This window comes from Anguilla rostrata, chromosome 2 (assembly GCF_018555375.3).
Source record: "Anguilla rostrata isolate EN2019 chromosome 2, ASM1855537v3, whole genome shotgun sequence".
NCBI lineage: Eukaryota > Metazoa > Chordata > Actinopteri > Anguilliformes > Anguillidae > Anguilla > Anguilla rostrata.
This window is the reverse complement of record NC_057934.1, coordinates 38,021,678-38,045,146: the sequence shown is the minus strand read 5'-3', so window position 1 is coordinate 38,045,146 and position 23,469 is coordinate 38,021,678. Positions and strand designations below refer to the sequence as shown.

The window sequence follows — 23,469 nt, the reverse complement described above, 5'->3', positions numbered from 1 at the left end:
ACCACCCCATTCTTCAACGCAATAAATCTCTGAGCCTTCAAATCATAAGGTCCCGGGTGCCTTAAGCAATATCCAGCTCCCAAACAGATGTCAGATTGACGTCAGGGTGGAGAAACAGTGACAGCAAAACTACCTAACATGCTTTCATGTTGAAAGATGTATACAAAAAGTGGGGAAAGAATGAATAGAATGTTGAATAAGGATTTGTGACTTAAAAGGAAGGTCCATGCTGTTACGCAACAGGTTGCCCTTCCCTACTCTGTCAGCCAACTTGGTGTGACTGGGAGGGGGGGGTTATGTCGAATAATTATGCCTGGTAAACATTTAAAGATCCACCATAAATTTTTAAATTTTGTATTTTTTTCTTTTTTACTTTTTAAACTTGCCATCTCTGATCCCACCCGAATTTGAAATGTCCAATTCACAAACTGTACAAGCATGCTCGTATATAACCTCTGTAGCCAGCTTGGGAAAGTGAAGACCACTTGCCATTCTCCTCCGAAACATGCACTGTTAGGCAGCTGCTTCTTTTCATATTGCAGCCACAAGCTGTGCACATGCATGTGCAGGGCAGGGGTGTAGGAGACCCAATCATACGCGAGCATAGGGAGCAGGCCACAGGCACTTGGATGGCCAACAGGAAGTGTGAGAGCAATGCAAACTCCTGTCCCTCCCATATTTCCTTTTGGCGACGCAAAGCCAGTTGTGCGCTGCCCTTGTGGAGCTGCCGGCCACAATTGGCACTGGCGTGGGTCAGATTCAAATTCCCAAAGTTCCACCATTTAAAGTACAGTATTTCACTATAAACCCACACATCCAAGCCCCAGAACTTTCAACATACCACATTATCCAACATCAGTTAGATGTCAATGCATTCTCCATACTATTCCTTTTTTTATCCTACATCAATTAGATTTCAATGCATTCTCCGTCCTATATCTATTTATTTTTTATTTTATTGGTATTTATCCTTTATTTATCTCAAAGAAAAGCCCCATTAAAACTGTCTTTTTGGAGGCTGACTTGATATTACAAAAACAGCTTAAATGGCCATGCCAGCAAAAGGACAATGTAGAGCACTGTTTAAAAATGAAGAAATTACGTTCAAATCTCAGAGAAGTTCTTTCAGATTCCCTTTGCCCTCATTTTTACATAAACAAAGTAATCAAGCAGATTAAAAAAAAAAAACAAAAAAAAAAACATCCCAGCTGTTAAAAAAACCTAAGAACATGGTTTATTAATGATATTATTCACAAGCTAAACCAAAAAATACAGTGATTGAAGATGCAGTACACTGAACACTAAAATAGTTTTCAGAGAAATGAAAGGGGTTGTGTTCTCCAGTGGGAGAAACTCATAAATCCTTTCTCTATTGGAGAAGGGAGTAACCAGACTCCAGAGATGGGATATAACAGGATTTTGGCATATTATAGGCCATTGTGACAGGCATAAAAAAACTGGCAAAGATTTAAATCTGATATAAATGGCACATACAAGCTGCTTGTTTTATTCGCACAAATTTCCATGCGTCCAACATACCTCCCCTGCCAAAAGGGTCAGATATGCAGGATTGTAATGATTAAAATGTCACAGTTAGGGGGTTAAAGGCCCCTTTTAAATGTCTTCCATTAGTGGGTGTTTAATCTAACATGATGAAATGCATGAAAACTGTTGCAGTTACTGTAGAAGTGCAGGAGAGTGCTGTAATTTGTTTTAAAAAAGCTAATTTGTCACAAATCATAAATTAATATAGTAAATTGTGATATATGAATGGTTTAGAGTGATTTCAGCAACATCCAGCAAGAATTTCAAATAACATCATGGCCTCATTTGGAAAAATGCCCAATTCTATGGACTTTTTCTCTACTTAATGATCTTTGGTGTAGTGAACGTAGTTCAGACACAGCTTGTGAATCCCGGATACACCCCTGGAGAAGCAATAAGAATATCAGTAGTTCCCTCAGCTCTTAACTCCAACAAGATTTTACTTACTGGTATTTTTTAAATACATTTTTGTTTCATCATGTAAAAAATATAGCACTTTTTAGAAATAGTCTGCCAATTCAGGGCATCATAATGTTTAAGTCAAATACCTTCACAGGTGTTTTTGGTTAGTCAGGTGTGTGCAATTGCTTATTTAGTATGGGTATAAGTATCTTTTTGATTCTAGTCTTTTGACTGCCTTTGGAGTCTGTTTCTGGTGTTTGTCAACATGAGGACCAGAGTTGCGCCAATTAAAGTCAAGGAAGCCATTATGAGGCTGAGAAATAAGAAAACACACAGTCAGGGACATAGGCTCAACCTTAGGCTAACCAAAACCAACTGTTTTGTGTCTCTGATTGTTTTTTAATGGTACTACAACAGTGTGAAATCTACCGTCCTGGAGGTTTTCTCTCCAACCCTAAAAAACACACTATTCAACAGCTTCAGATCTTGTTGAGCTGCTCATTAGTAAAATCAGGTGCGCTAAATTAGGGTTGAAATTAAAACCTACAGGATGGTAGATCTCCAGGAAGAGGATTGTTTACCACTGGTTGAAACTTTTAGAGAAAGATAATCATATTGCAAAGTTTATGCTTTCTCCATTGAATTGAACCTTATTATAATTGAACCACACTAATAAACAGAATTAAGATTCTCGTGATGGAATTAAGGCCAAACTATTGTTGCAATAGTTTTGGGTATCAGTTTTGAACATTCCAAACATAAGATGGCTCTTTCATTTTCAACTGACTACGCACATCATGAAGTAATTTTGTGCATATGGCACTGTTTCATATGTAACACAATAAATCAAAACCACAAGGAAAAGCATTTTTCTCTACCCTAATTACCCTGTAATTGATCTTATTAAAGGGTTAAGGACCTTCTATAAGCTATCCCTGTTAAAATATGATATCAGCCATGCTTCCATCAGGGCCTGAGATGTGCCGACAGGTTGTGGTATCAGCTATCTCACCACAAGTGGAATGAATACAGCACCGATGCTCGAGAAGCCCCTTCCTCTACAAGAGCAGGCTTTAATATGTATGTAAACCAAGAGCCTCTTATGACTTATATTTGCAGTATGCCAAGGAGCCCAAGCTCCAGAGTTCCACAGTGCATTCACAATTTCCTAATTTTTAAAGAATTGATTTTGAGGGGAACTTATAAAATTATAAATGTATCAAATATCTAATTAATTAGTTAATTAATTAATTAGAACAAATTGTCATTTGTTAATTCATTCATTTGAACAATTGATCCAGGGTCATATTTTGTCAGAAAAACGTTCATACACATATTTGATACCCATTTAGTAAATACAACATGCATATTGGACATTGTGGTACATCTTGTGTTGGTACAGTCCTTTCACCACAACAGCAACAGTGTACGTAAGCCACATACTTGCCTTAAATATGTAATAGTGAAATTCTGCTCTGAGTAATGTTAAATTTGTACAATCCCAGGACCATATCACTTCTTCATACTGCATGTATTTCCCACAATGCCCAGTTTCTGTTTGGCTATATTCGTTTGAAGTCTCCAGTCAAACTCCAAGCAGCACTTACTGTACATCTGTCAGGACACTCATCACTCAGTAGGAATTTATTGACTGCAATTTAAAGCAATACGTTCATAGTTGGGTGCATGCTTGTTATGAGTCTCCCGCCAACCACGCAGCCGCGTGGATAAGTGCCGAGAAGCCAGCAGTTACCTCTAGAGGGTACCCAGAACGATCCAGCAGCAAAGCGTTTTTTAACTATATGATGCAGCAAATGCAACTTTCCTTAGCACTCCTCAGGATCTGAGTTCACATGCAACTTTTAGCCATAGGAATGGTAATGCAAATTTTGACTCTGGGGATGGGAGTGGCGCTGGGAGGATTTTAAAGCGCACTGCCACACTACACAGGGTACACCAACTGAGTATAGAGGAGCTGACTTGTGCTAAGTACCGCCCTGTTAGGAATGTACTGTGATTACGAACTCACTCAGCTAGCCATCACTGATTCGCCGAGCGCTGATCCGACTGCCAGAACTACGCGATGCTCCATATCACATAAGTGAATGATAGAAATCAGCTCAATCAGCTCAGCTCAGGTGTTTGCTTAGTTGTAATCTGTGGCATATTTTTTTAAAGACAAACTCAATAAGGAGTGACATGTTGTTAAAGTTGAGTTTCCGCAGCAAGCCCCGGCCTGTTTGCGTGGTACATTGTGGCCTGAGATATAACGCGAGAGTGTTTACCTGTCTGTGCCTGCGTCTGCTGCTGCTGCTGCTGCTGCTGCTGTTGCTGCTCCTGTAGACTTTGGGTGTCCACGGAAATGCCACTGTCGCTGTGCAGCTTCTCCCCTTCCGGCGACGGAGTCTGGTTCACAGTGCGGTTGTTGGCGCCCTGCTTGTTCTGCTTGTAACTGTTCCACCTGTTTCTCGTGTGAATGGAGAGATGGCGCAGAGGCAAGGTTTTTAAAGTCTGCCACTGCCTAAAAAAACACAACACCAAGGGCTACCCCACCCACACTGCGCAGGTCTCATCATGAATGAACCGCTGATCTTTGACTGCATAAGTCACACGCTTGGGGAAACAAGTCTGTTTGTATTCCACATAGTGTGCCGCCACACCTACTTCTGTCCTACTGAGTCAAAATGAGCAGCTCAGAATTTAGGCTGTCAGGAGCCACCGGTGCTCGTCTGATCATTTAAAATAGTTAACCATCCATTTAACCATTTAGACAAAGACTATTAACTGCATGCCATGCTTGCTTTTGAGTGGTGGCTAGAGTCAGTGATATATCAGACAGTTCTTTTTGAATGCTGTGACCCCTCATGAATGCATTTCCACTGTTCAATTCAATGTTTATGTAGTGAAAGATGTCCTTCAACAAAGTGCCTGAATATTTCATAACCATGCTCCTGGTCCCAGTCCCTATTGCCCCAGGCTGTGCTTCTCACCCAACTGTTCTATCAAAACAGAATGAGTTTGATTTCAACAGCCTTTTTATGTAGACAAGACAACCGAACCAGCCATATATTAATAGGACAGTATATAGGGCATAAAGCAGTCTACACAATGTTGATTTTCTTTTAAACACAGAGGACCAAGCATATAGTGCCTTTGGGTGGGTAGGTAAAAAGGTATGTGAGTAAAGATACAACTGTATTACAGTACATTCAGGAACCTGGAATCAGATGATGTTTTTCTTGAACCAATGAATGTCTTGACTATTTTTCTTGTATCAATACCCACTTTGTCAAGCATAATACTGCTCCTCTTTTATTTTCAGAATTGTTTTGATTATATTCTTCAATGAAAAGCAATTTACAACGTCTTAAAATGTAATATGTGCCTGAACACTTGATATCACCATAGTAATTGAGCATTCTGTGAAAATAACACGCAGAAAATAAGAAAATCATTTCCATTAAATTGGAAACTTCAGGCTTCAGAAATGGAACAATGGTGGAAAACCATGCTATATATATATATTACTGTTTAATGTGGGTGATATGGGTGTTTGATGAACCTTTTTCATTGGATAAATGAAATAATAATATGAAAAAATGTGTTTTGTGTATACGCACGTTCCCTTTATGTAATATTACTTTTTGTCCAAATATCTGAAACTATTCAGTGTGACAAATATGCAATATCAGATCCTATAGATAGAACTTCCCAGAATTTTTGTGTCCCACCTCTGCGGCTATGTTCCTCACCTCTTGAAAATGATGAAGGCCAGGACACCCAGGACCACAGCAGCCAGGATGGAGCAGTAGATGGGTATGAGCTTCTCATTGAGCCCATGACCAATGAACTCTGGGAAGCTGGATTTGGTGGTGGGGGCTCCGCCCTCAGTGGGGGACACGGGCAGGAGAGCGTCTGTGAAGGCAGCCGGTGAGGGACTCAGTGAAGGCGGCGGTGACACTGAAGCAAAGCGGGGGTTTAATTCTGTGGGAGAAGTCATAAAATATGTATGAGAAGGAAGCTGTGGTAGTGTCATTATTCATCTCTGTAAACAAATGGATTTGCATACCAGTACCAGTATTGTTTAATATTGTGAAAACCTGTAACCCCTGAATGAGGGGTGGCAATATAATAACAAGGTCTAGTTATTCATAACTAAATTGTAGTTCAGGTTCAGCAAAGCTTAGTCAGCAAAGTTTAGTCTGCTACACTGTCAAGTCTGTCTCCTGTCTGAGAGCCCTTCATCATGGGCGGCAGTGTAGTATAATGGCTAAGGAGTTGGTCTTGTAACCTAAAGGTCGCAGGTTCGATTCCCCAGTAGGACACTGCCAGTGTATCCTTGAGCAAGGTACTTAACCTGCATTGCTCCAGTATATATCCAGCTGTATAACTGGATACAATGTATCCCGTTCTGGATAAGAGCGTCTGCTAAATGCCTATAAAAATGTATGCAAGAACCTCAGAGCAGAACATGAGAACATGGCACAGATCCCAGCTGCACTGTACCACTAATTTGATGGTGGAACCAGAACTAGGGAACTCCATCGTGCAGGAGGCTCAGGAGTTTAACCGTACCTCATGTTTTCACAATTTTACTAATCATGATTTTGGTGCTCAAGTAAAATCTGCCTGTTTCCTCCACACTTAAGCCATATTAAATCAGAATAAACTCTGGAGTCTGGAGGACCCCACTGAAATCCTGTAGCCGTAGCGTTGCGCTGACACAGATCAGGTCTGAGGTGCCAAAATTCACAGGGGTAATGGAAGAGTCCACGATAGCACACTCCTAGCCCTAGGGTGACTTTACAGAGCTAGTGCACTCAGGCTGGTGGCAGATGGAAGGATGGATTTTTTTTTTTTCCCCAGCCATCCTCCAATTCTCCCCTTTGAAGAGCTGCCCATGGGAACAGGCCCTGCAGACACAGGGGGAATAAGCCTGTTTGCACATGATGGAATAACCCCCCAGGCATGACCCCAGTTCTCAGCCTGCTGTTCATTAGCACATATGGAGCTGGGTTTAGAGCGGGCACTCAAGCCCAGGAGTGGATAGAGGGAACTGGAACGCAAGTCAGTTTCCATACCTGACATGCCTCGAGCACTGCGAGAGCCTGGGCATTTTCCATGACATCACCGCTATATCAGCAAGCATCTTATGGTTCACTCTAAGTGAGGATGCTGAAACCTTTCCAAAATTTACATTTGCTTATATCAGTGGCAGGAAATAATGACTTTCAGGTACACTTTAGACCTCTGGAGAACCATGACTGTGGGGAGGGAGGGGACGGAGGAGCCATTTAGACATCCTGAAAGTGATGTGGTGAGAGTCCAGATGAAAGCTTGTTTAGAATAGATGGGGAAGTTCAGCAGTTCTTCTAGGAAACAAAATCGGCAATCAGAAGAATTTGAAGTGACATATACCCTCCTCATGCAACATGGATGTTGTTGCTGGTAGGCCCGTCTGTTCTTTAATACAGGAAATGGTTTTAATGCATTAAATGCATCCCCAGAAAGATCCTGTAGCTCCACTTAGGATGTAGCATTCATAGTTTCCTTTGCATTGATAGAGCAAGCTCTACCCAAGGAAGAAATCACATACTAAAGATACATCTTTAAAAACAAAGAAAACATATTTTATACACAGAACACATATAGAATATAGAAGTATATGCACTTCCATAAGCACACACTCATGAACACTATTACTGTGATTCAGTCAACACTTTTCCTTAAATTTGCCTTACAAATAAAAGCATTTTAGCAACACAGTGAGGCGATCACTAAAACTAACTTACCGCCAAGTTTGCGAAGAAAAAGTAAAATACTTGAATTTCCTAGAAAGTCAAAGTGAAGGACAAAGTTAATTGAAAACAAGCCAAAGCCTGTTGCATCTGTCTTTGAGCCGATGAGCCAGGTGGCCTTTCTGACTGCAGCAGGTAAAGAGGTGGTGAATCACCTACAGTACCTCTGCCTGGTGTTAAATGAGCCTGGAGCTGAAGTCAAGTGCTTTTTTCTGTGCATGCTGCTGAGTCAGCCCCTTGCTCTCTGTACCACCACAGCCAGCAGGCTGGGCTGAATGTTTCCTGCTATACTGCTAATCGGGCGATGCCATCCCAGTGCTTCTTTGAGCAGAAACAGGAAGAGAAACAGTGAAGGACCATTTGTACAGTTGTACACCCATTTGCCAGGAAAGCTTTTTTGTTCTTTGCATTACAGAGGCAGCACTAAGTGGCAAAACTGTAAAATTATAAAATGACAATGCATTTATAAACAACATCTGGTGCTAGTAGCAAGAATAGCCACACACTCTGTTAGCAGATTCCTGGAACAAGTGGTATAATGATCAGAGAAGTGTATTTAGGGCCGGACCATAATGGATTTATTATACAATTTAAAAAGAAATACAGCCGTATAAATGGATTACATTGTGTGTATGGTAACAACACATTGTTAGTGACCTTGGGCATCTGCTAAATAAATATGTAATCTTCGTATATATAAACTTGGACAATTTTTTTTTACAGTATAGTATATACTGTATAAACTTTTAATTTTTTTAACTTTCATGATATGTACTGAAATGACTTCATATCAATAGCAGCACAGTAGTGGCAGAGAGGCATTCTCTAAAGGAGTTGCATTCTCTGTCCAACAGTTGCCTTTGATGCTAATTGTAGCCTGATGCTTATAAAACTGGCTATAAAAGCCGACAGGCGTCTTACGACCAAAATAAACCTAAAGCACCTGTACACTTAAGTTTGTTTTATTGTTAAATTCAGAACTCCACAATGTGCTTTACGTTTACAGATCGAGCCCTATAAAGTGTTTATTAAGGGGCGTGTTTGTTTTTATTACTGCTGTTCTGGCCTTTCTCAAATTATTTTGAATATCAGTTTGCACTTCACCTACACCACCAAATCCCTCTTACAGAGACTTTCAACGCTTTCCCTCAGCCCCCCTTGTCGCAGTCCACCCCAGCCCCCGTAGAACTTTTCACCCCAAGGCTCTTTTTACCCCCACAAACTGAAGGCCTGTGGTGGTAGTGGTGGGAAGGGTCAAAACCAGATGTCGTGGACTGACAGAGGCTTCCTTTGTCAAGCACAAACAGTCGCTATGTTTCGATTTCTCAATGTCTCTCCCTCTTGTTCGATACTCTCCGTCTCTATCTCATTATTACATCTCTCTTACTCTCTGTTGCCCTTTTTGTCTCCCTCATTATCGTTCTCTGCATCTTGCTCTGTCCCATTCTCTCTGATTACAGCTCTTCTTTAGACCTCTATTCCCTCCATTACTCCATTTCTCTCTCTCTTTCTCTCTCCCTCTTCCATCTGTCCTCCTGTCCAGCCCCACTCTCTTTCTCTTTTTCTTTGCAATGTGGATGAAATGTGGGCTAGTGTGGGAGAAAGTGAACGGAAACACTGCTATAAAGTGCTGCGATTAGCAGGAGTAATTATGCTAAATTAAATGGATTGAGCACAATGTAACTCTCCCCCACCCATTGAAACTCACTGCTAACGTTTAAGATGGAAGACATTTTCTAGATCAGATAAATTCATTTTTCTAGACTTTACTCATTGATTTACTTGATATAATGACAGTGTAATTGTTTGGAGAGATTTTTTGTATATCTGGCCCATGTTCCTCTCAAAAGGAACCGTGCTGCCTCATTGGTACTGAAGCACTTATTGACATTTTACCTTTATAAGGTCTGTCAAGTTCAAGGGCAAAAATGTACAGATTCCAGATTTCATTTATTGACTCAAGGTAATGGTCTGCATTAGTCTTTATTTATATTTCAGCAAAATGTGTCAAACATGCCATCATTTAACAGAATGTGTGAATGTGTGCATGCGTGTGTTTGTGTGTGCATGTTTTTGTCTGCACAGAGCACTTGTGACCCATGCAACCACATTAAACTATGAACACATCCTTTGTGCTGGCTGTTGTAATCAGCCAGACACCATAGAGGGAAAGCATGCTCTAGCTGGTGGTAGAATATCAATGTTTCACACACACAGCACACACTCACACAAGCACTTGCACAAGTACTTGCATACATCAGCAATTACGACAACAGTCATGCACAACAATGCTTCAACAGTGTACATGCATATTTTGGGATATGTACCAAGTGGTTGAGGTATTTTTTTTTTTTGGCTTATTGCTTTCAGTATAAATAGTACCTCCACTATTGTATTGGTACAGAAACCAAAAGTGTAATGATTACTAGTGTTGCCAACACAATCTGAAGTGATTCAACAGATTAATCATGACATTTACTGTTACAGCAGTTTGAGCTGTTTTGTGAATTTCAGTGTTTATTATTATACTCCAAGAGCAAGGGTTTATTACTTGAAAGGTGTCAGACAGGAAGAACTTAATAATATATTTCAAGTAGAACAACAATAAAAAAGACATAAATCTAAGATTCAGGGGTGTTTTACCCCATGAGCAGTGATATCACACAGAGACAGAATCAGACATTTCAGGACGTATGCTTGTGTGTATTTGTGTCTGGCGCGAACCTCTGAAGCCATTCCACATTCCACTGTAATTTCAGATCCTAACAGACTGCAACCAACAGGTGTTCCATCCACTTAAAGATTATACAGTGCAATCAGACCTGACTAATGGATTTAGGGTTACAGGAAAAACATTTTCCTGCTGGCATGGAGTGTGTTTTATGACCTGTCATTATGGTTTGGGACCCTGAACCCCACTGCTCCTGCCACAGGCTGATTCATGTCTACACTGTGTTTAAAATTCACTTACACTCATTAAATATGTATGTGATACATATCAATCATCTCAGCAAGACCCTTACATTATAGCACATGGCAATTTGTATTTCATCAGGTACCTCAAGAAATATTTTAGTATGTGCAAAGTATGTGTTCTGGGTACTTAACCCACGTGGTACATACATTAGCACATTTTGTTTTTTGGCTGGCCATCAAACTTCTCCATTGAATATGGCCTGCTGGGGCACAAACCAGCAAATAGCAGCCTGATGCTATTGATCAAACACAAGGTGAATGCGGTTTATCTCTAGGCCATCCGCACAGGACAACACACCCATTTGAAGAAAAAGTTTAAAAACAACTGAAACAAAAAAAGGCTTGTAAATTTAAGTCAATTATCTTAGTGAGCTTCTGCAATAATGCAGCCATTTTCCTGAAAATATTTGTATAACAAGAACTAAAAAATAATAATTCTATAGGGTTAGCATAATGTTATTAAATACGATCAACCTTCACACTGACTGTTTGCCTATCCAACCTCAAACCAGATTGGCTGGAATAATGACAAGTTAAGGGACTCAAGGCTCCCTTTGTTGCTGAGCTGACGTTTGTGGAGAACGCTGCAGAGGGGACTGGGCTTTGTCAGGTGGAAGAACGGAGGGATGGAGGAGAGGCAGTGAAGATGGAATTGCAGTAGAGGGTGGGGGGTGCACCCGAGGCTCTGTCAAAGTGAGCGCTCTGCGGCAGAATGTGATCAGCGCCAGGCAGAGGTCACCCAGAGAAACCGGAGAGCACGGAGGAGAAACCCTATCGCTTTTATTGATCCGGTGCCTCTGCTGTCTCTCTGTATCTCTCCTCCTACCTCTCTCTCTCTCGTCTCTCTTCCTCTGCTGTAACTTCACAACCTCACAAAACAGACCCCATTACAAACTCAGACTCGACTCAACCAGTGGCGGGCAGTTAGTAAACAAATTCCCAAGAGATGTGTGTATTTCTGGTGCCTCAAACAAATGGAAGTGAATTTCTAAATTAGATTAGAACTCAATAATAAAGACTGTTACACAAGGGACCCCTTGAGAAACCATCAAGACACAAATAACCTCTGTTGAGGGCCTCAGTGTAGAATAGAATATGTACCAGGTGGACCAGCTGCGTGGCTGTACTGATATATGATCTCAGCGCAGATGCACGTATTCTTTTTAAACTTATGAAGGTCAAGAAAAGATAAACAAAGCATAGAAAATTCCATGTGGATCACTTCCAAAAGCACGCTGGAACATTTAACCTAATATTTTTAGAATGCTCTCCAGTTTCCCGTTAATCAGTTGCTAATAAGAAAGAACAACCAACAATGACCCCAAAGTATGGGAGGCCATGAAAAGCCTACTCCAAACATGCATCAACAGAAGTCACAGAAAAGCAAATGACCTTTCAAGGAAGCCAACATGAATGTGAATGTCAGGAGTTCAGAATAGCCATATTTGAGATGTTATGAGTAATACGTAAAACGTGAATGCCTAGTAAGGATGCCTGATTGCACAACGGGTGATAGAAAACGGGAAGTCTGTTGTTCCTCATTGGAAAATAAATCGTATTTGTTCACCCGGATTGAGTAAATGTACCCCGAGTCCCTCCTCAGTTCAGCATGCACAGGACAAAATGGGAATGGAGTGGAGAACAAGCCCCAGCATACAGTGGCACCCATAAGAAATGAACAAAGAATTTACAACCGGAAAATTGGCCATGAATGGGAGACACGAGTGCTGGCATAACTTTTGCCATCACCCATGGCCGGTACAGTGCTGTACAGTACGCCAGGAATGCCCCTGGAATGTTGGGTGTTAAAAGGGGCAAATTCCACAAGATTGCAGACTGTTGCATATTCTGAACAACTGCCTCGAGAACACAATTCTTTGATTTACCAGGGAATCAAAAAAGAGATGCTGCATGAGAAATAGCCATCTAGGCATTCCAACATCAAACCATGGCACTGTCCACAACCGCACCACAAGGCTTACATTGTGCTACAGAGGGAGCAGCAAGTTCATAAAGAAGGTCAGCTATGGCACTGACAAATCTAAAGAACATGGGCTGTCAACGGTTGCCCTCCATAAAGAAATACGATGATCTGTACGCACCCACCCATCCACACACACACACCCACCCACCCACCCACACACACACATAAAGAATGGTCTTCCTAGCTCTGACTCCTTGAGTATTATGTTCATTCATGTGATCACTGACTACTTACTAAACCCTTGGTTACAACAGTGATACTGGAATGTTAAACAAGGTCACTCATGTATATGCAAATGCATTTGGTTTAAATGAGGATCTAGTGACTGAACATGCTCACCCTTGCTTGATGCGAGTCATCCAAGACAAACTGTGTCACAGTAACCATAAATGTGAAGTCTGTCTTGCCTTTAACTTCATACACATACTATTTCATGAAAGTGTCAATTGTGTAATACATCAGCAATGCATCTCCAGTTCATCAGCAACTGTGTGTCAGGTGCTAAGTCCACCTAAACATGGGGATGGAACATTTATCTAAGAGCCCAGTGACTAGAAAAACTGACCACCCACTGAACTCCATTTGACCTTCATGAGCAGGGAGTCAGCATGTGCTCTTGGCCTGGGTCACCTGTCACATCCTATAACACATCACATCAACCTCAACCTATTACCCTGAAGCATTTGCATCCAGGGGAAGCCAGTCCTTGGAGTTAAGACCATGGTCTGTCAACCACAGGAAAAGCCCAAAGGACCTTTTGAGGAGAGTTCTCTCTCTCTGCTCACCCTGGAATGGAGACATCTGGGTCTGAGCAAGCCAGACTAGGGGCAGAGAGCAGAGGGACAATTGGGGGTTTACGGATGTGTGTATGGGGGCAGGGTCAAGGATGAACAAAACATGCTTGATCTTGAGTCCTTCAGAAAATATCTTCAAAGGGCAATTAAACAAGCATTCACTTATACCATTAATTTGTGATTGCCATCTGTATATATGTTGTGCCCAGTCCTGGCAAGCAACCAACCCATGGGGGTAGCACCTTGTTGTTCTCAGGGAGAACTTTGCTGTTCTTCCAAGGAATGGGAGCTTGCATTTACACAGTTTGAGTCCCTATACCTCTCAATGTCTTTACATCATCAGAATGTCCCGCTCTTCTTCTCTGACTGGGTGAAAATACAAGACGCCGGAAACACCAGGCACACAGCTGCGATCCCGAAAAACAAACCCTGATAATCGAATTGTGCGCCAATTTCATGCCACATCTGCTCCCATCACAAAAAACTTCCTGTGTTTAAGATTTATGTTCACACTCCTGCTGTCAGTGTGCTCTTGTAAATACATGGTTACCTATCTGACCTGAGAGTTGTGAGGATGGATTGTTTTCATTTCATCTCAAGACCTCAACTTAGCAAGGTCAAAATTTGAACCAGCAGCCTCTCAGATCTCCATTTCTGAAGGGATTATTTTTTTGTTGCTCCATTTAAATTCCTCCTGGTGCTCCACACCGATACACCCTCCCAGACATCCCTCGGACGGCGGGCCCCTGATGACCTCTGCCCCTGGCTCAGATCAGTGGTTGGCACGGGCGTGGGAGCTAATCACTAGTGATGACCTTTCGCTTTCTTGGATAAATGAATCTTCAGTTGAGATCTTCATGGCCATACAACCCACATTTCTTGCTTCGTTTAGTCTGCTATTTATTCATCTACAGTACAGTTGTTGTATCGGGGCAGCTGTGTGTTATGGAAAATATATTTCCTCTCTTAATACTAGGTATTGATCTCTCTTGTAACATAAAGAAATCAGATTTCTTTGGATAAATTAATTAATAATACTTTAAATGTATTTATTAGCAGAACACTGTATTTTTCTGGTCTTAATCACAAGTTATCGTCAACACTGAAACACCATAAATACATGGTAAGAGATTAAACAAATCATGGGCAAGGTATGGAATATGATTATTTTTTTGAAATGCATCTTGTTCTAATTATGACATACAATAAAATATCTGTTGTTGAAAATGTAAAATGTAAATGGATCACTAACAGTTTTCATTGTATGACATCATCCCAATGCTAAAATGTAAACTTGTTCTTGAGCTGCTAAAAAATAGCTACAAAATTGATTGTCAATTATACTTGTTATACAACCCTAAGATGGCTCATCATTTTTGTCATAGTTTTTGACTCTTGTGTGCACAACCTTTAAGCTGTACATACAACTATATCTGCATGAATAGTGGCATCTGGCCAGTATATGGATGTATTAAACTACATGTTATTTTGCATTGAATATCTTATTAATCTATGTCATTTAAAAAAGAACAATGACATCCAAAATGAACGCTTGCACATTTTGTTGAAGCAAGATCCTTCCTGAAAATTCAATTGTGGTCAAAGTGTGATTCATCTTGAATCTGTAAAACACATGCTGTGAAACCCTGATCATCCGGTCTCACAGCTTACTATGATTTACTATGACCCCCTCCTCCCTCCCAAACATCCCCTCCCAGTCCCCTTTGGGCCAATCAACTAACCACTGACTGTGGCCATCCTTGGACCACAAACACAGCATGGTGGTATACATGGGGAGGTAGCACCACATATATTTACTTTTATGATCGGTGCAATTCTTATTGCGCTCACAGGTTAACAAAGCGAACCCGGTTTGCAATGAAAATCGCAGCCATGCATGTCTTGCTCCAACGTAGCACCTAAACACACAAGCTGTTCCATCTGCAGCCCTGGAGGCTGGGATGTTCTGAGTGATCTTCTGATCCATACAGCATACAGGCATACTGTATGTGCACAGAAACTAGCCCTCAGACACACGTGCCTAGTGGCAAGCACAAACTGTGCTCTGTCATGCGAAATAATGATGATATTCCAAGCTCTGTCCAGTGAATTCTTCTCTTCGCAACTCTTCCAACCCACTCATAATTCTACTGCCCTGAGGGCTGAGGGACTGTGTGCACTGATGGTTTATGGGAGAGACAAAAGACTCTTTTAGTTCTTGACCCGCTTTCTTCTTTTGCCTACGACGATGCCCGCCTGACCGATGCTGTTCAATGGACCCGCTTTCTTATTACTTTACAATAGGGCCTATCTAATCTGGGCACAGAGAGAAGAGATCATCACTGACTACACAGTGTGGAATGTCACTTTTCTGACCCTACTTGGCTCTGACAATGATGCATACACAGATCCTCTCCAGATTAGATTAAGTAGCAGTAATTGAGGATGCTGATTTACTGTGTCAATCTCCATAAATGCACCATTAGACACAGAGCAGGCCCCTAACCACACAGGTGGATTTGCTAATTGAGAGCTTATACCCAGACAACAGTGCTTCTTCTTAGACTGCCTTTTGACCAAAGGGTCCTAAATTACCTGTTCTCCTTTGCACATCTACCCTACTGAAATCCATGCATGCTACAGGAATAGTACTTGTGCAGAGGGGTCTCTGTGATGTATGTTAAACATCTGCATTCAGGGCCTGGATGAGCCTCACCTTTGCAGACTGTGTCACTGATGGAGGTGCACTGTTGCAGCTCGATCTCCAGGCTATCTTCGCAGGTGCCACACGGGAGGCAGGGGTCCAATGAGCTCTCCTGGTCCGAGTAGGTTCCCTCTGGGCAATCCTCGCAGATGGTGTCACGATCATGCTCACAACGCACCACCATGCCCTCACCCTCCGGGCACAAGGTGCACTCTTCGCAACTCCCAGTCGCCCTGTTCATGAAGTAGCCATAGTCGCACATGCAAATAGCATCGTTGCTGTCGGTGCAGGGAGTCTGCATGCGCAACATGCCAATGCACTGCGTGCAGGGCTGGCAGGACTCCGTGTGGCTGTAGATGTCGGAGAAGGTCTCACCTATGTTGTCAGAGAAAGGAAATAGGCTGAGAGTTAGGGTTCCTTATACTTGTATAGTATCACTCTTTATAACAGAGACTTTGGTTTAATTGTCAAAAAGTTTTCAGATCAAAAGAGCACAAGTGTTGGATTTTATGAATAATACAAGTAGTAAGTTATTCTCTGGGAAGGAAATCTAAGCGGTACAAAATAAGCTATCAATATTGCATGTTCTTATGGAATTAGGTTTGGATATAATAGGAAACACACTAAATTATGCAGAAGGCCCATTTCTGTGAGTAGTTATAGTGGTTGGGATATGTTTCTTTGTGTTGGGGGGGTGCTTAGGATACCACAGTAGACAGGAATTTTACACCACTGTAAGCATCTTCCCCTGGTTTTCAGTACATGTTGGGCCTACACAGGACACGCAAGTACAATCTACACTCCATGGATTGCTGCCAAATGACATCATGTGGCATGTTGACCTTGTTCATTTGAGCAACAAATGACCAACAAAACCAATTCCTGTATTCCACTTTAGTCAGCATGGAGCAATCAGGCAATGGCCCCACTCATGACCAAAACCTTCTCAGAATGCTGGCTTGCAAAGGCTTACATTTACAAGGCAGAATCTTGTTAAAGTTCAGGGGTCTGTCCACCATGTAAGATGACACTTATCTCTATGCCTCTATCAGAGTCGACTGGTACCCATAAAACTATGAAAAATTATTATGAAAAACAGAAAGAACATCAGGCAAACTATGCATGGCTAGATTCCTGTTCTCTGTGTGATATGCTATGATTTTCCCAAGGCATGTATGTGTTTCTGAGCTGCAAACATACCTATTTAGGCCTGACTGACAGGAAATATGATCACAGGAGAGAGAATACATTGCATCTAACCAGGAGCGTAACATACAATGTTTTCTGAAACTGTACAAAATTATGTACCATATAAACCCATCTAATATGTTGACACAGAGACAATGACAGAAAGAACAAGATCAACATAGGAATAAAAAAATATATACATAATGGGTGGTATGTGTGTTTGATGTGTGGATGTATGGTTTTATGTCTAGAGGGCAGCTTAAGGAATTGCCTTCTAAAAGACCTTCCGTGTTTGATTGTCTATAGCCGCGTTTCCACCGCAGGAACTATACCCCGGAACTAGGAACCTTTTGAGGAACTCAGTGCGTTTCCACCGCAGGAACTAGGGTCTAAATTTAGTTCTGGGGGCTTTGTTTTACCCCCCAAAACGTTCCTGCTCAGGGGGTAGTACTTTCCGAAAGTACAGGAACCTTTTGGGTGGAGCTTGCAGCGCTGAACATTTCTGATTGGTCGAGTACTCGCAGCATTTGTGTTGTATTTATTTTCCGCCATTACCCGCCATGTTTGAAAATATGAAGCGGCAAACCAATTTATTTTCATAATAACTTCAAATCAAACTTGTACGTTATGCGGCGCAGTAGCCTAGTTTTCGTTATAGCCTGCCAACGTCTTGGAATTATAACGTGTGCTCTTCTGTTCTTTTCTTGCTTTAGTATTCGTTTTATAAAATACTAAGCATTCGTGCTGGGACAGCATATTACGTAGGCTACCAAAACATTCAAACGGATTAATTCGGTTGCTGAATATTTTCGTCCGGATTTTCTTTGTTAGCCCGTTGTAATTGACTCAAAACGTTTGATACATTTATGTGAGGTATGCGGTAGTTCTGCATAATTAACATTGGTGATACAGTACAAGCAAACTGGAAATCACCATCCGCACTTTTTATCCGGGTAAAATAACAGGTTAATTCTAGTAATCTTCCCTTTAGCTTTTTCAGACTGCCGTAATTTTACTCAATTGTACTGCCATTTTTCAATTCCACGAAAAGACCAGGAAGACTATGGACTAATTTATGGTGCATGGTTCGCATCTGGAGGGCACACTTCGCTGCTCGGCTAGCAGTAACTTCGAAGGAAAGCAAACGGTGGCTGTACCACTACTAATTTACATTTTCACGCAAATCCGAGTTTTCGTTCTATTCTTGTCATTTTGCCATTAGCCTATATGGAATTGACGACGAGAAAGTAATCAAACAGCAAATTGTTTACAACGTGTGCATGTTTTCTGCTGTTGTTGCCAGTTATACATATAAATGTGAATGCATTCTGTCGCTTCGGATGTCAAGACATGAAAGCGAATGTTCGCATAAAAACATAATGAATGTGTTTGAGAGGATATATGAAAATCAATAAATACAAAAGTAACCATATATAGTCATTGTTGGTAAACCGTTGTATAAGTGGAATAAACCCTTCCGGGCTGTCCCGGTTATTAGAAAATAATGTAGGCTACTTCGGTGGTAGTATGGGGTTACGGAAGAAATCATATGACAGACGGACCGACGACAACGTTGCTTTTTCATACGTCAGTGGGCTAATTTGCCTAATCTTCGCGGTACTTTAGACCCCGGTGGAAACGCAGACAACCATTGGCTGAAGGAACCTTTTAGTTCCTGGTAAAGTAATTTTGGTGGAAACGCGGCTTATGTCTAAAGCTAGGAGGCTAGTCAACGCAAATTATTTACAGTAATAAAAAATCACAGGAGAAAAGGAAAAGGAGCAGCAAGGTGCTATGGTGCCGGAAGTTCTGCTTTGATATTTGGGCATTGGATGACTTAATAATACATGGTATATTCTCCCATTGCTTGTAAAGATATAAGTCAGTCTCTCTTTGAACAAGCATGCAAAGAGCTCTAAATCTCATAAAACTCAGAATGTCACGCGCTGCCTGACTTTTGACCTACAGCAGAAGAAACAAGTAGAAAATCAGGAAAATAGCTGTTGCATTTTCAGAGGATGGTCGCTGAGTTTTGTCTCGTATATCTTGTAGTCAAACAGGTCAGTGCCCTCAGGGCAAGTGTCTTTGATCAGCAATCAGACCTGAGGCTGTGGGATGGGTGGGTGTGAGTGGGTAGAAGGGCGACTGGTGTTTTGAAAAACAAAACTTATGTTTTTAACAGCTGCAGAGCCCTCCCGGGTTTTTGAGAGCAGAAGTGTGTCGCCACGAGGCCAGCAGCAGTGGTGAGATGCTCGGAGGAGACGAGGGCCAGGGCAGCTCTAGGTGTTATCCGCGTTTACACTTTGTGGCACAACAACAAGGAGGAGCTCCTTAACGGCTGACGTCCCCCGTTCCCTTTCACAGGCGTGAGCACACAAGTGGACTGTGACCTGGGGCTCAATTTGTGAAGGTTTTCACTCACATATCTTAAAAACTTGTCAAAACACGTTTCACGAAAATCACAATTAAAACTGCAACAAATAGAGGCCACAATTTATGACTACAGACTACAACCAATTTATTTCCTCACGAGATTCCTCTAATTGCGTAGAGACGGAGGCAGGCTCCAGGAAGAATCTTCCACGATTGCGCACACCCTTTAGATAAAGACATGATAATGAGTTGATCAAGCAATATACATTTCCAAGACATGACATGTTATGTTTATGCAACCTTATGAACAGATCTTAGGTCAATCACTAACAGTAGCATAGCCCTACCAGTCTCACTTTCAGTGTTCCCTTACAAAAAGGCAGTACATAAAATTAATATTTAAATGTATAAGCTATTTGAGTCCATCAAGTTTATTTTTTTAATTATATTTCAAAAACTTTATAAAAAAACTAAATTCACCATTTTAATTACACCTAAATATTTTCTAGAATATGTAGACCATGTATTCTAAACATTGAATCCTAAAGTGGTATACTTTAAGTATTTTAAAACCATGTTTAAAAGAAGTTTACTTCTGAAAAGCAAAGTGAAAGTGGACTCTACACTAGTACACTACCTGGGATTTTGTTAAGAAAAAGTGTACTAAAGGCATATTAACTGTTTTTGTAAGGGTTGACAGCTCTGCACTTCCCGGCAACCAGCAGCTTTCTAGGGGGTTAATAACATGGAATAAGCAAAGCCTCTGCGTCCAGTTGCATATCTTAAGTGAAGACAGCTCTATGAATTGTAAGTACTGATTTCATTAAGTTTCCTAAGCCTCAACACAACTTAGGTGTCAAGTGAAACCACTGTTTGGTCTCCCAAAATCCTTGAGACAATTGATAGTTTACAAATTCCCATAAGGGCACCAACTGAGAATGAATACACTTTAGTGCATAGAAAACAGTACCACTTGATAGACATACAAGTAGTATGAGAAGCCAGTTTTAGGGTATTAGCTGCTCTGGCTAAATAACTTGGCAGCACACATGACAGCTACATTTAGAGCAACTGTGATTTCTGTGACAGGTGACATTAGTGATGTACAGCTTCAAGGTGACAATAGGTTTAATTTGAATATTACAAATAGCAAAGTGCCTAAAGTTACTATAAAGTGTTATGTGCCTCCTCACATAAATTGTTAAAAACACATTTTTATATTACGATGTAAAATTCCAATTTAATGTTGCTGTAAGCCGAACTTTTCAGCCCTTCAGATACCTCTTGATACCTTGGCTGCTGACACCTGTGCATCACATAGAGCAGATGAGCGCTACAATGTTGTGCGCAGACGTTTGATGCAGGGGGGCGAGAACGATAGCCGATGAACTGATTGCGTATAAGAACGTACTTTGCGATGTGCGTTTGTGGCTTGCAATTGCAAGTTCTGCGTGAAATGTTCCAAAAAAAGAGCAGGAGAAATCTATTGAATCTCACAGATTTCAGCTTGCATGTCACAATTTTCTTGAAACAAGCCCCAGGAGCCTATGACCTTAAGGTTGAAGGACAGTATAGATTTCACTATTTTCCTATCCATTACAATGCATGGACCAAATCTAATTTTCCTAATTTTTTAACATTTCCTCTGTGTGTATGACTGTATGCTGCCTTAGCTCACCCATTAAAGTTTCCATTGAAGCGTTACATAGACATGTCTCAACATGGCCACATGCACTGAGATATTCCTGACCCATATGGAGAGCCAGGGAGAAGGTATATACTGGGACATTGTGGACCTGTAAGATAAATGTCTCTCTCTCCCATGGTACATGCCACTTGATCTGCCTAATAGGACCATCATGATGACTGTGACTAGTTTAGGGATGGGGGTGGGGTGGTGTCAGCAAGTGCATTTTCTGCAATGGAAATGTGTCTACTCAGCCTTTTCACCATGCCTCCCCTGACAAGCAACCTCCAGCATTTCTCTCAGGCCCATTACCATAATGCCATCCATCAATAATGCACGTCAATACATTAATGAAGTTCATCCATGGCTGTGGTTGCTCTTTTTTATGATCAGTACATTATAGCAGAGTGCTTTCAAGAAAAGATAAGGTCTCCTCCGATGTAATGTTTTTGTAGCTCTTTGATAGGACTAGCTTGATGGTGAGTATATGGGAAGCCTATAGTATGAGGGCACAACTACCCTCATGAGTTTTGGTATGGTTGGTATTTATGGGATATGTTTCTGAACATTGCTGTACTCTCACCGTGAGATAGATTTCTGCTTTGTTGACACAGCTGGCCTATTTTTCCATTCCATTAATATTCAGAACACCCTTAATTAATTCTCCATCACTTCACAAGTCACTGAAGCCCCTCTTTCTGGATGGAAGTAATCTCCACAGGTTGTTTTAAAAAAAAAAAAATAGTGTTCTTCTGCCATGTTTCAGTCTCACAGCTCCTGGCTGCAGAATGGTTGATTCACCCAGAAACTGAGGCAGTGTGGTTTTAGTGCAGCTGGCCCTGGCTCCAGTGCTGTGATGCAGCAGTCCTAATATCAGTTAAGAATGTGCTTCTATTAGAAATCTGACCCACTGAGGGCTGGTGTGTCATGTGGAAGCACTGCTTGCGCCAGGCCCTTTGCCTAAAAAGTGCAATTACAATTGCTTGAAACATGGATGGAATATTTAACAGCATGGTTCTGTGGTCCAGTCAGCTCAGACAAGTTGCATGTGGTCTTCTGACTGGTTTGTCTCGACATCCTGCCAATGGTTCAATTTCAATCAGTCCACAAGGAAGTTAGACATGAATCATTCCTAATTTTATTTTGTATTTTCAGCTAAGTTTTTTATATGAACTTTCAGAGCCTGTTTGTTTTTTAGGGGCAATATAACCCCACGACCTTTCCTCTATTTTCTTTTTGAACATATGGATTTTATGAAATGCTTGAGTGCTCCTGTGAGACTCACAAATTTAGAGCATCTGCTAAGGAAATTATTACAATTATTATTAACCAAAAGAGTGTTCTGGTGATAATTACACATGCCCTTGATAATGTTTCCTTAGCGGCTCTATTTAATGCAAGGTCATGTGATTGCCATCCATTCTGCAATCATCCCATATACAGAGGATTAGTCTATGCATGTCTGAACTCTTGATCTCTCTCTTCCAGTTCTATCCGTATGATCAGAGGCTTTATGGTTCTGAGGGAGCTGGTCCACACTATACTTGATATAGAAAGGAGTGGATGGGAAACTTTTTTTATTTGTGATTGTGCAATTATCAAGAGCAGAGAGCTGCAGCCAAGTTTCACAATGCAAAAAAGAGTCAGTTCCCCATTCCATTTTTGAAGATTTCTGGATGTAGTTATCGGTTTGTGGCAATTCAATTTACCCCCGATTCTCTAATTTACAAATTACATAATGAAAATCATAACATTTTCTGTTTGTAAAATGAGAATACTGAATCCTCTTTCATTAAAAAAAAAAAAATTCTTCTGCAGTTGCTACCTGCTGGATTTGTTCTAATTTATCTGTCTGACAGGAAATGCAAAGATGAGTGTTCTACAAGCTGGTGCAGGGCAAATGTGGCATAGTCCTTCGGGCAGCTGACTCCTATAACCTATATACAAATCCTTTTCTGCAGCACGGGGTTCAATTCCTGACCATGACACTTTATACTGTGGACCAATCTTTATTAACC

General features: G+C 41.2%; 1 protein-coding gene across 2 annotated transcripts in view; it reads right to left on the bottom strand.

Moving 5' to 3' along the window:
• The window catches only part of LOC135247960 (tumor necrosis factor receptor superfamily member 16-like), a 44,984-nt gene that overhangs the window by 6,715 nt on the left and 14,800 nt on the right, over positions 1–23,469 (bottom strand). For both annotated transcript variants that reach the window (XM_064321988.1, XM_064321987.1), the window contains exons 3-5: positions 16,216–16,578; positions 5,700–5,931; positions 4,233–4,408 (exon numbers count right to left, since the gene is read on the bottom strand). In XM_064321988.1, coding sequence (XP_064178058.1) covers positions 4,233–4,408; positions 5,700–5,931; positions 16,216–16,578 — 771 coding nt within the window. The remainder of the gene's footprint in view (positions 1–4,232; positions 4,409–5,699; positions 5,932–16,215; positions 16,579–23,469) is intronic.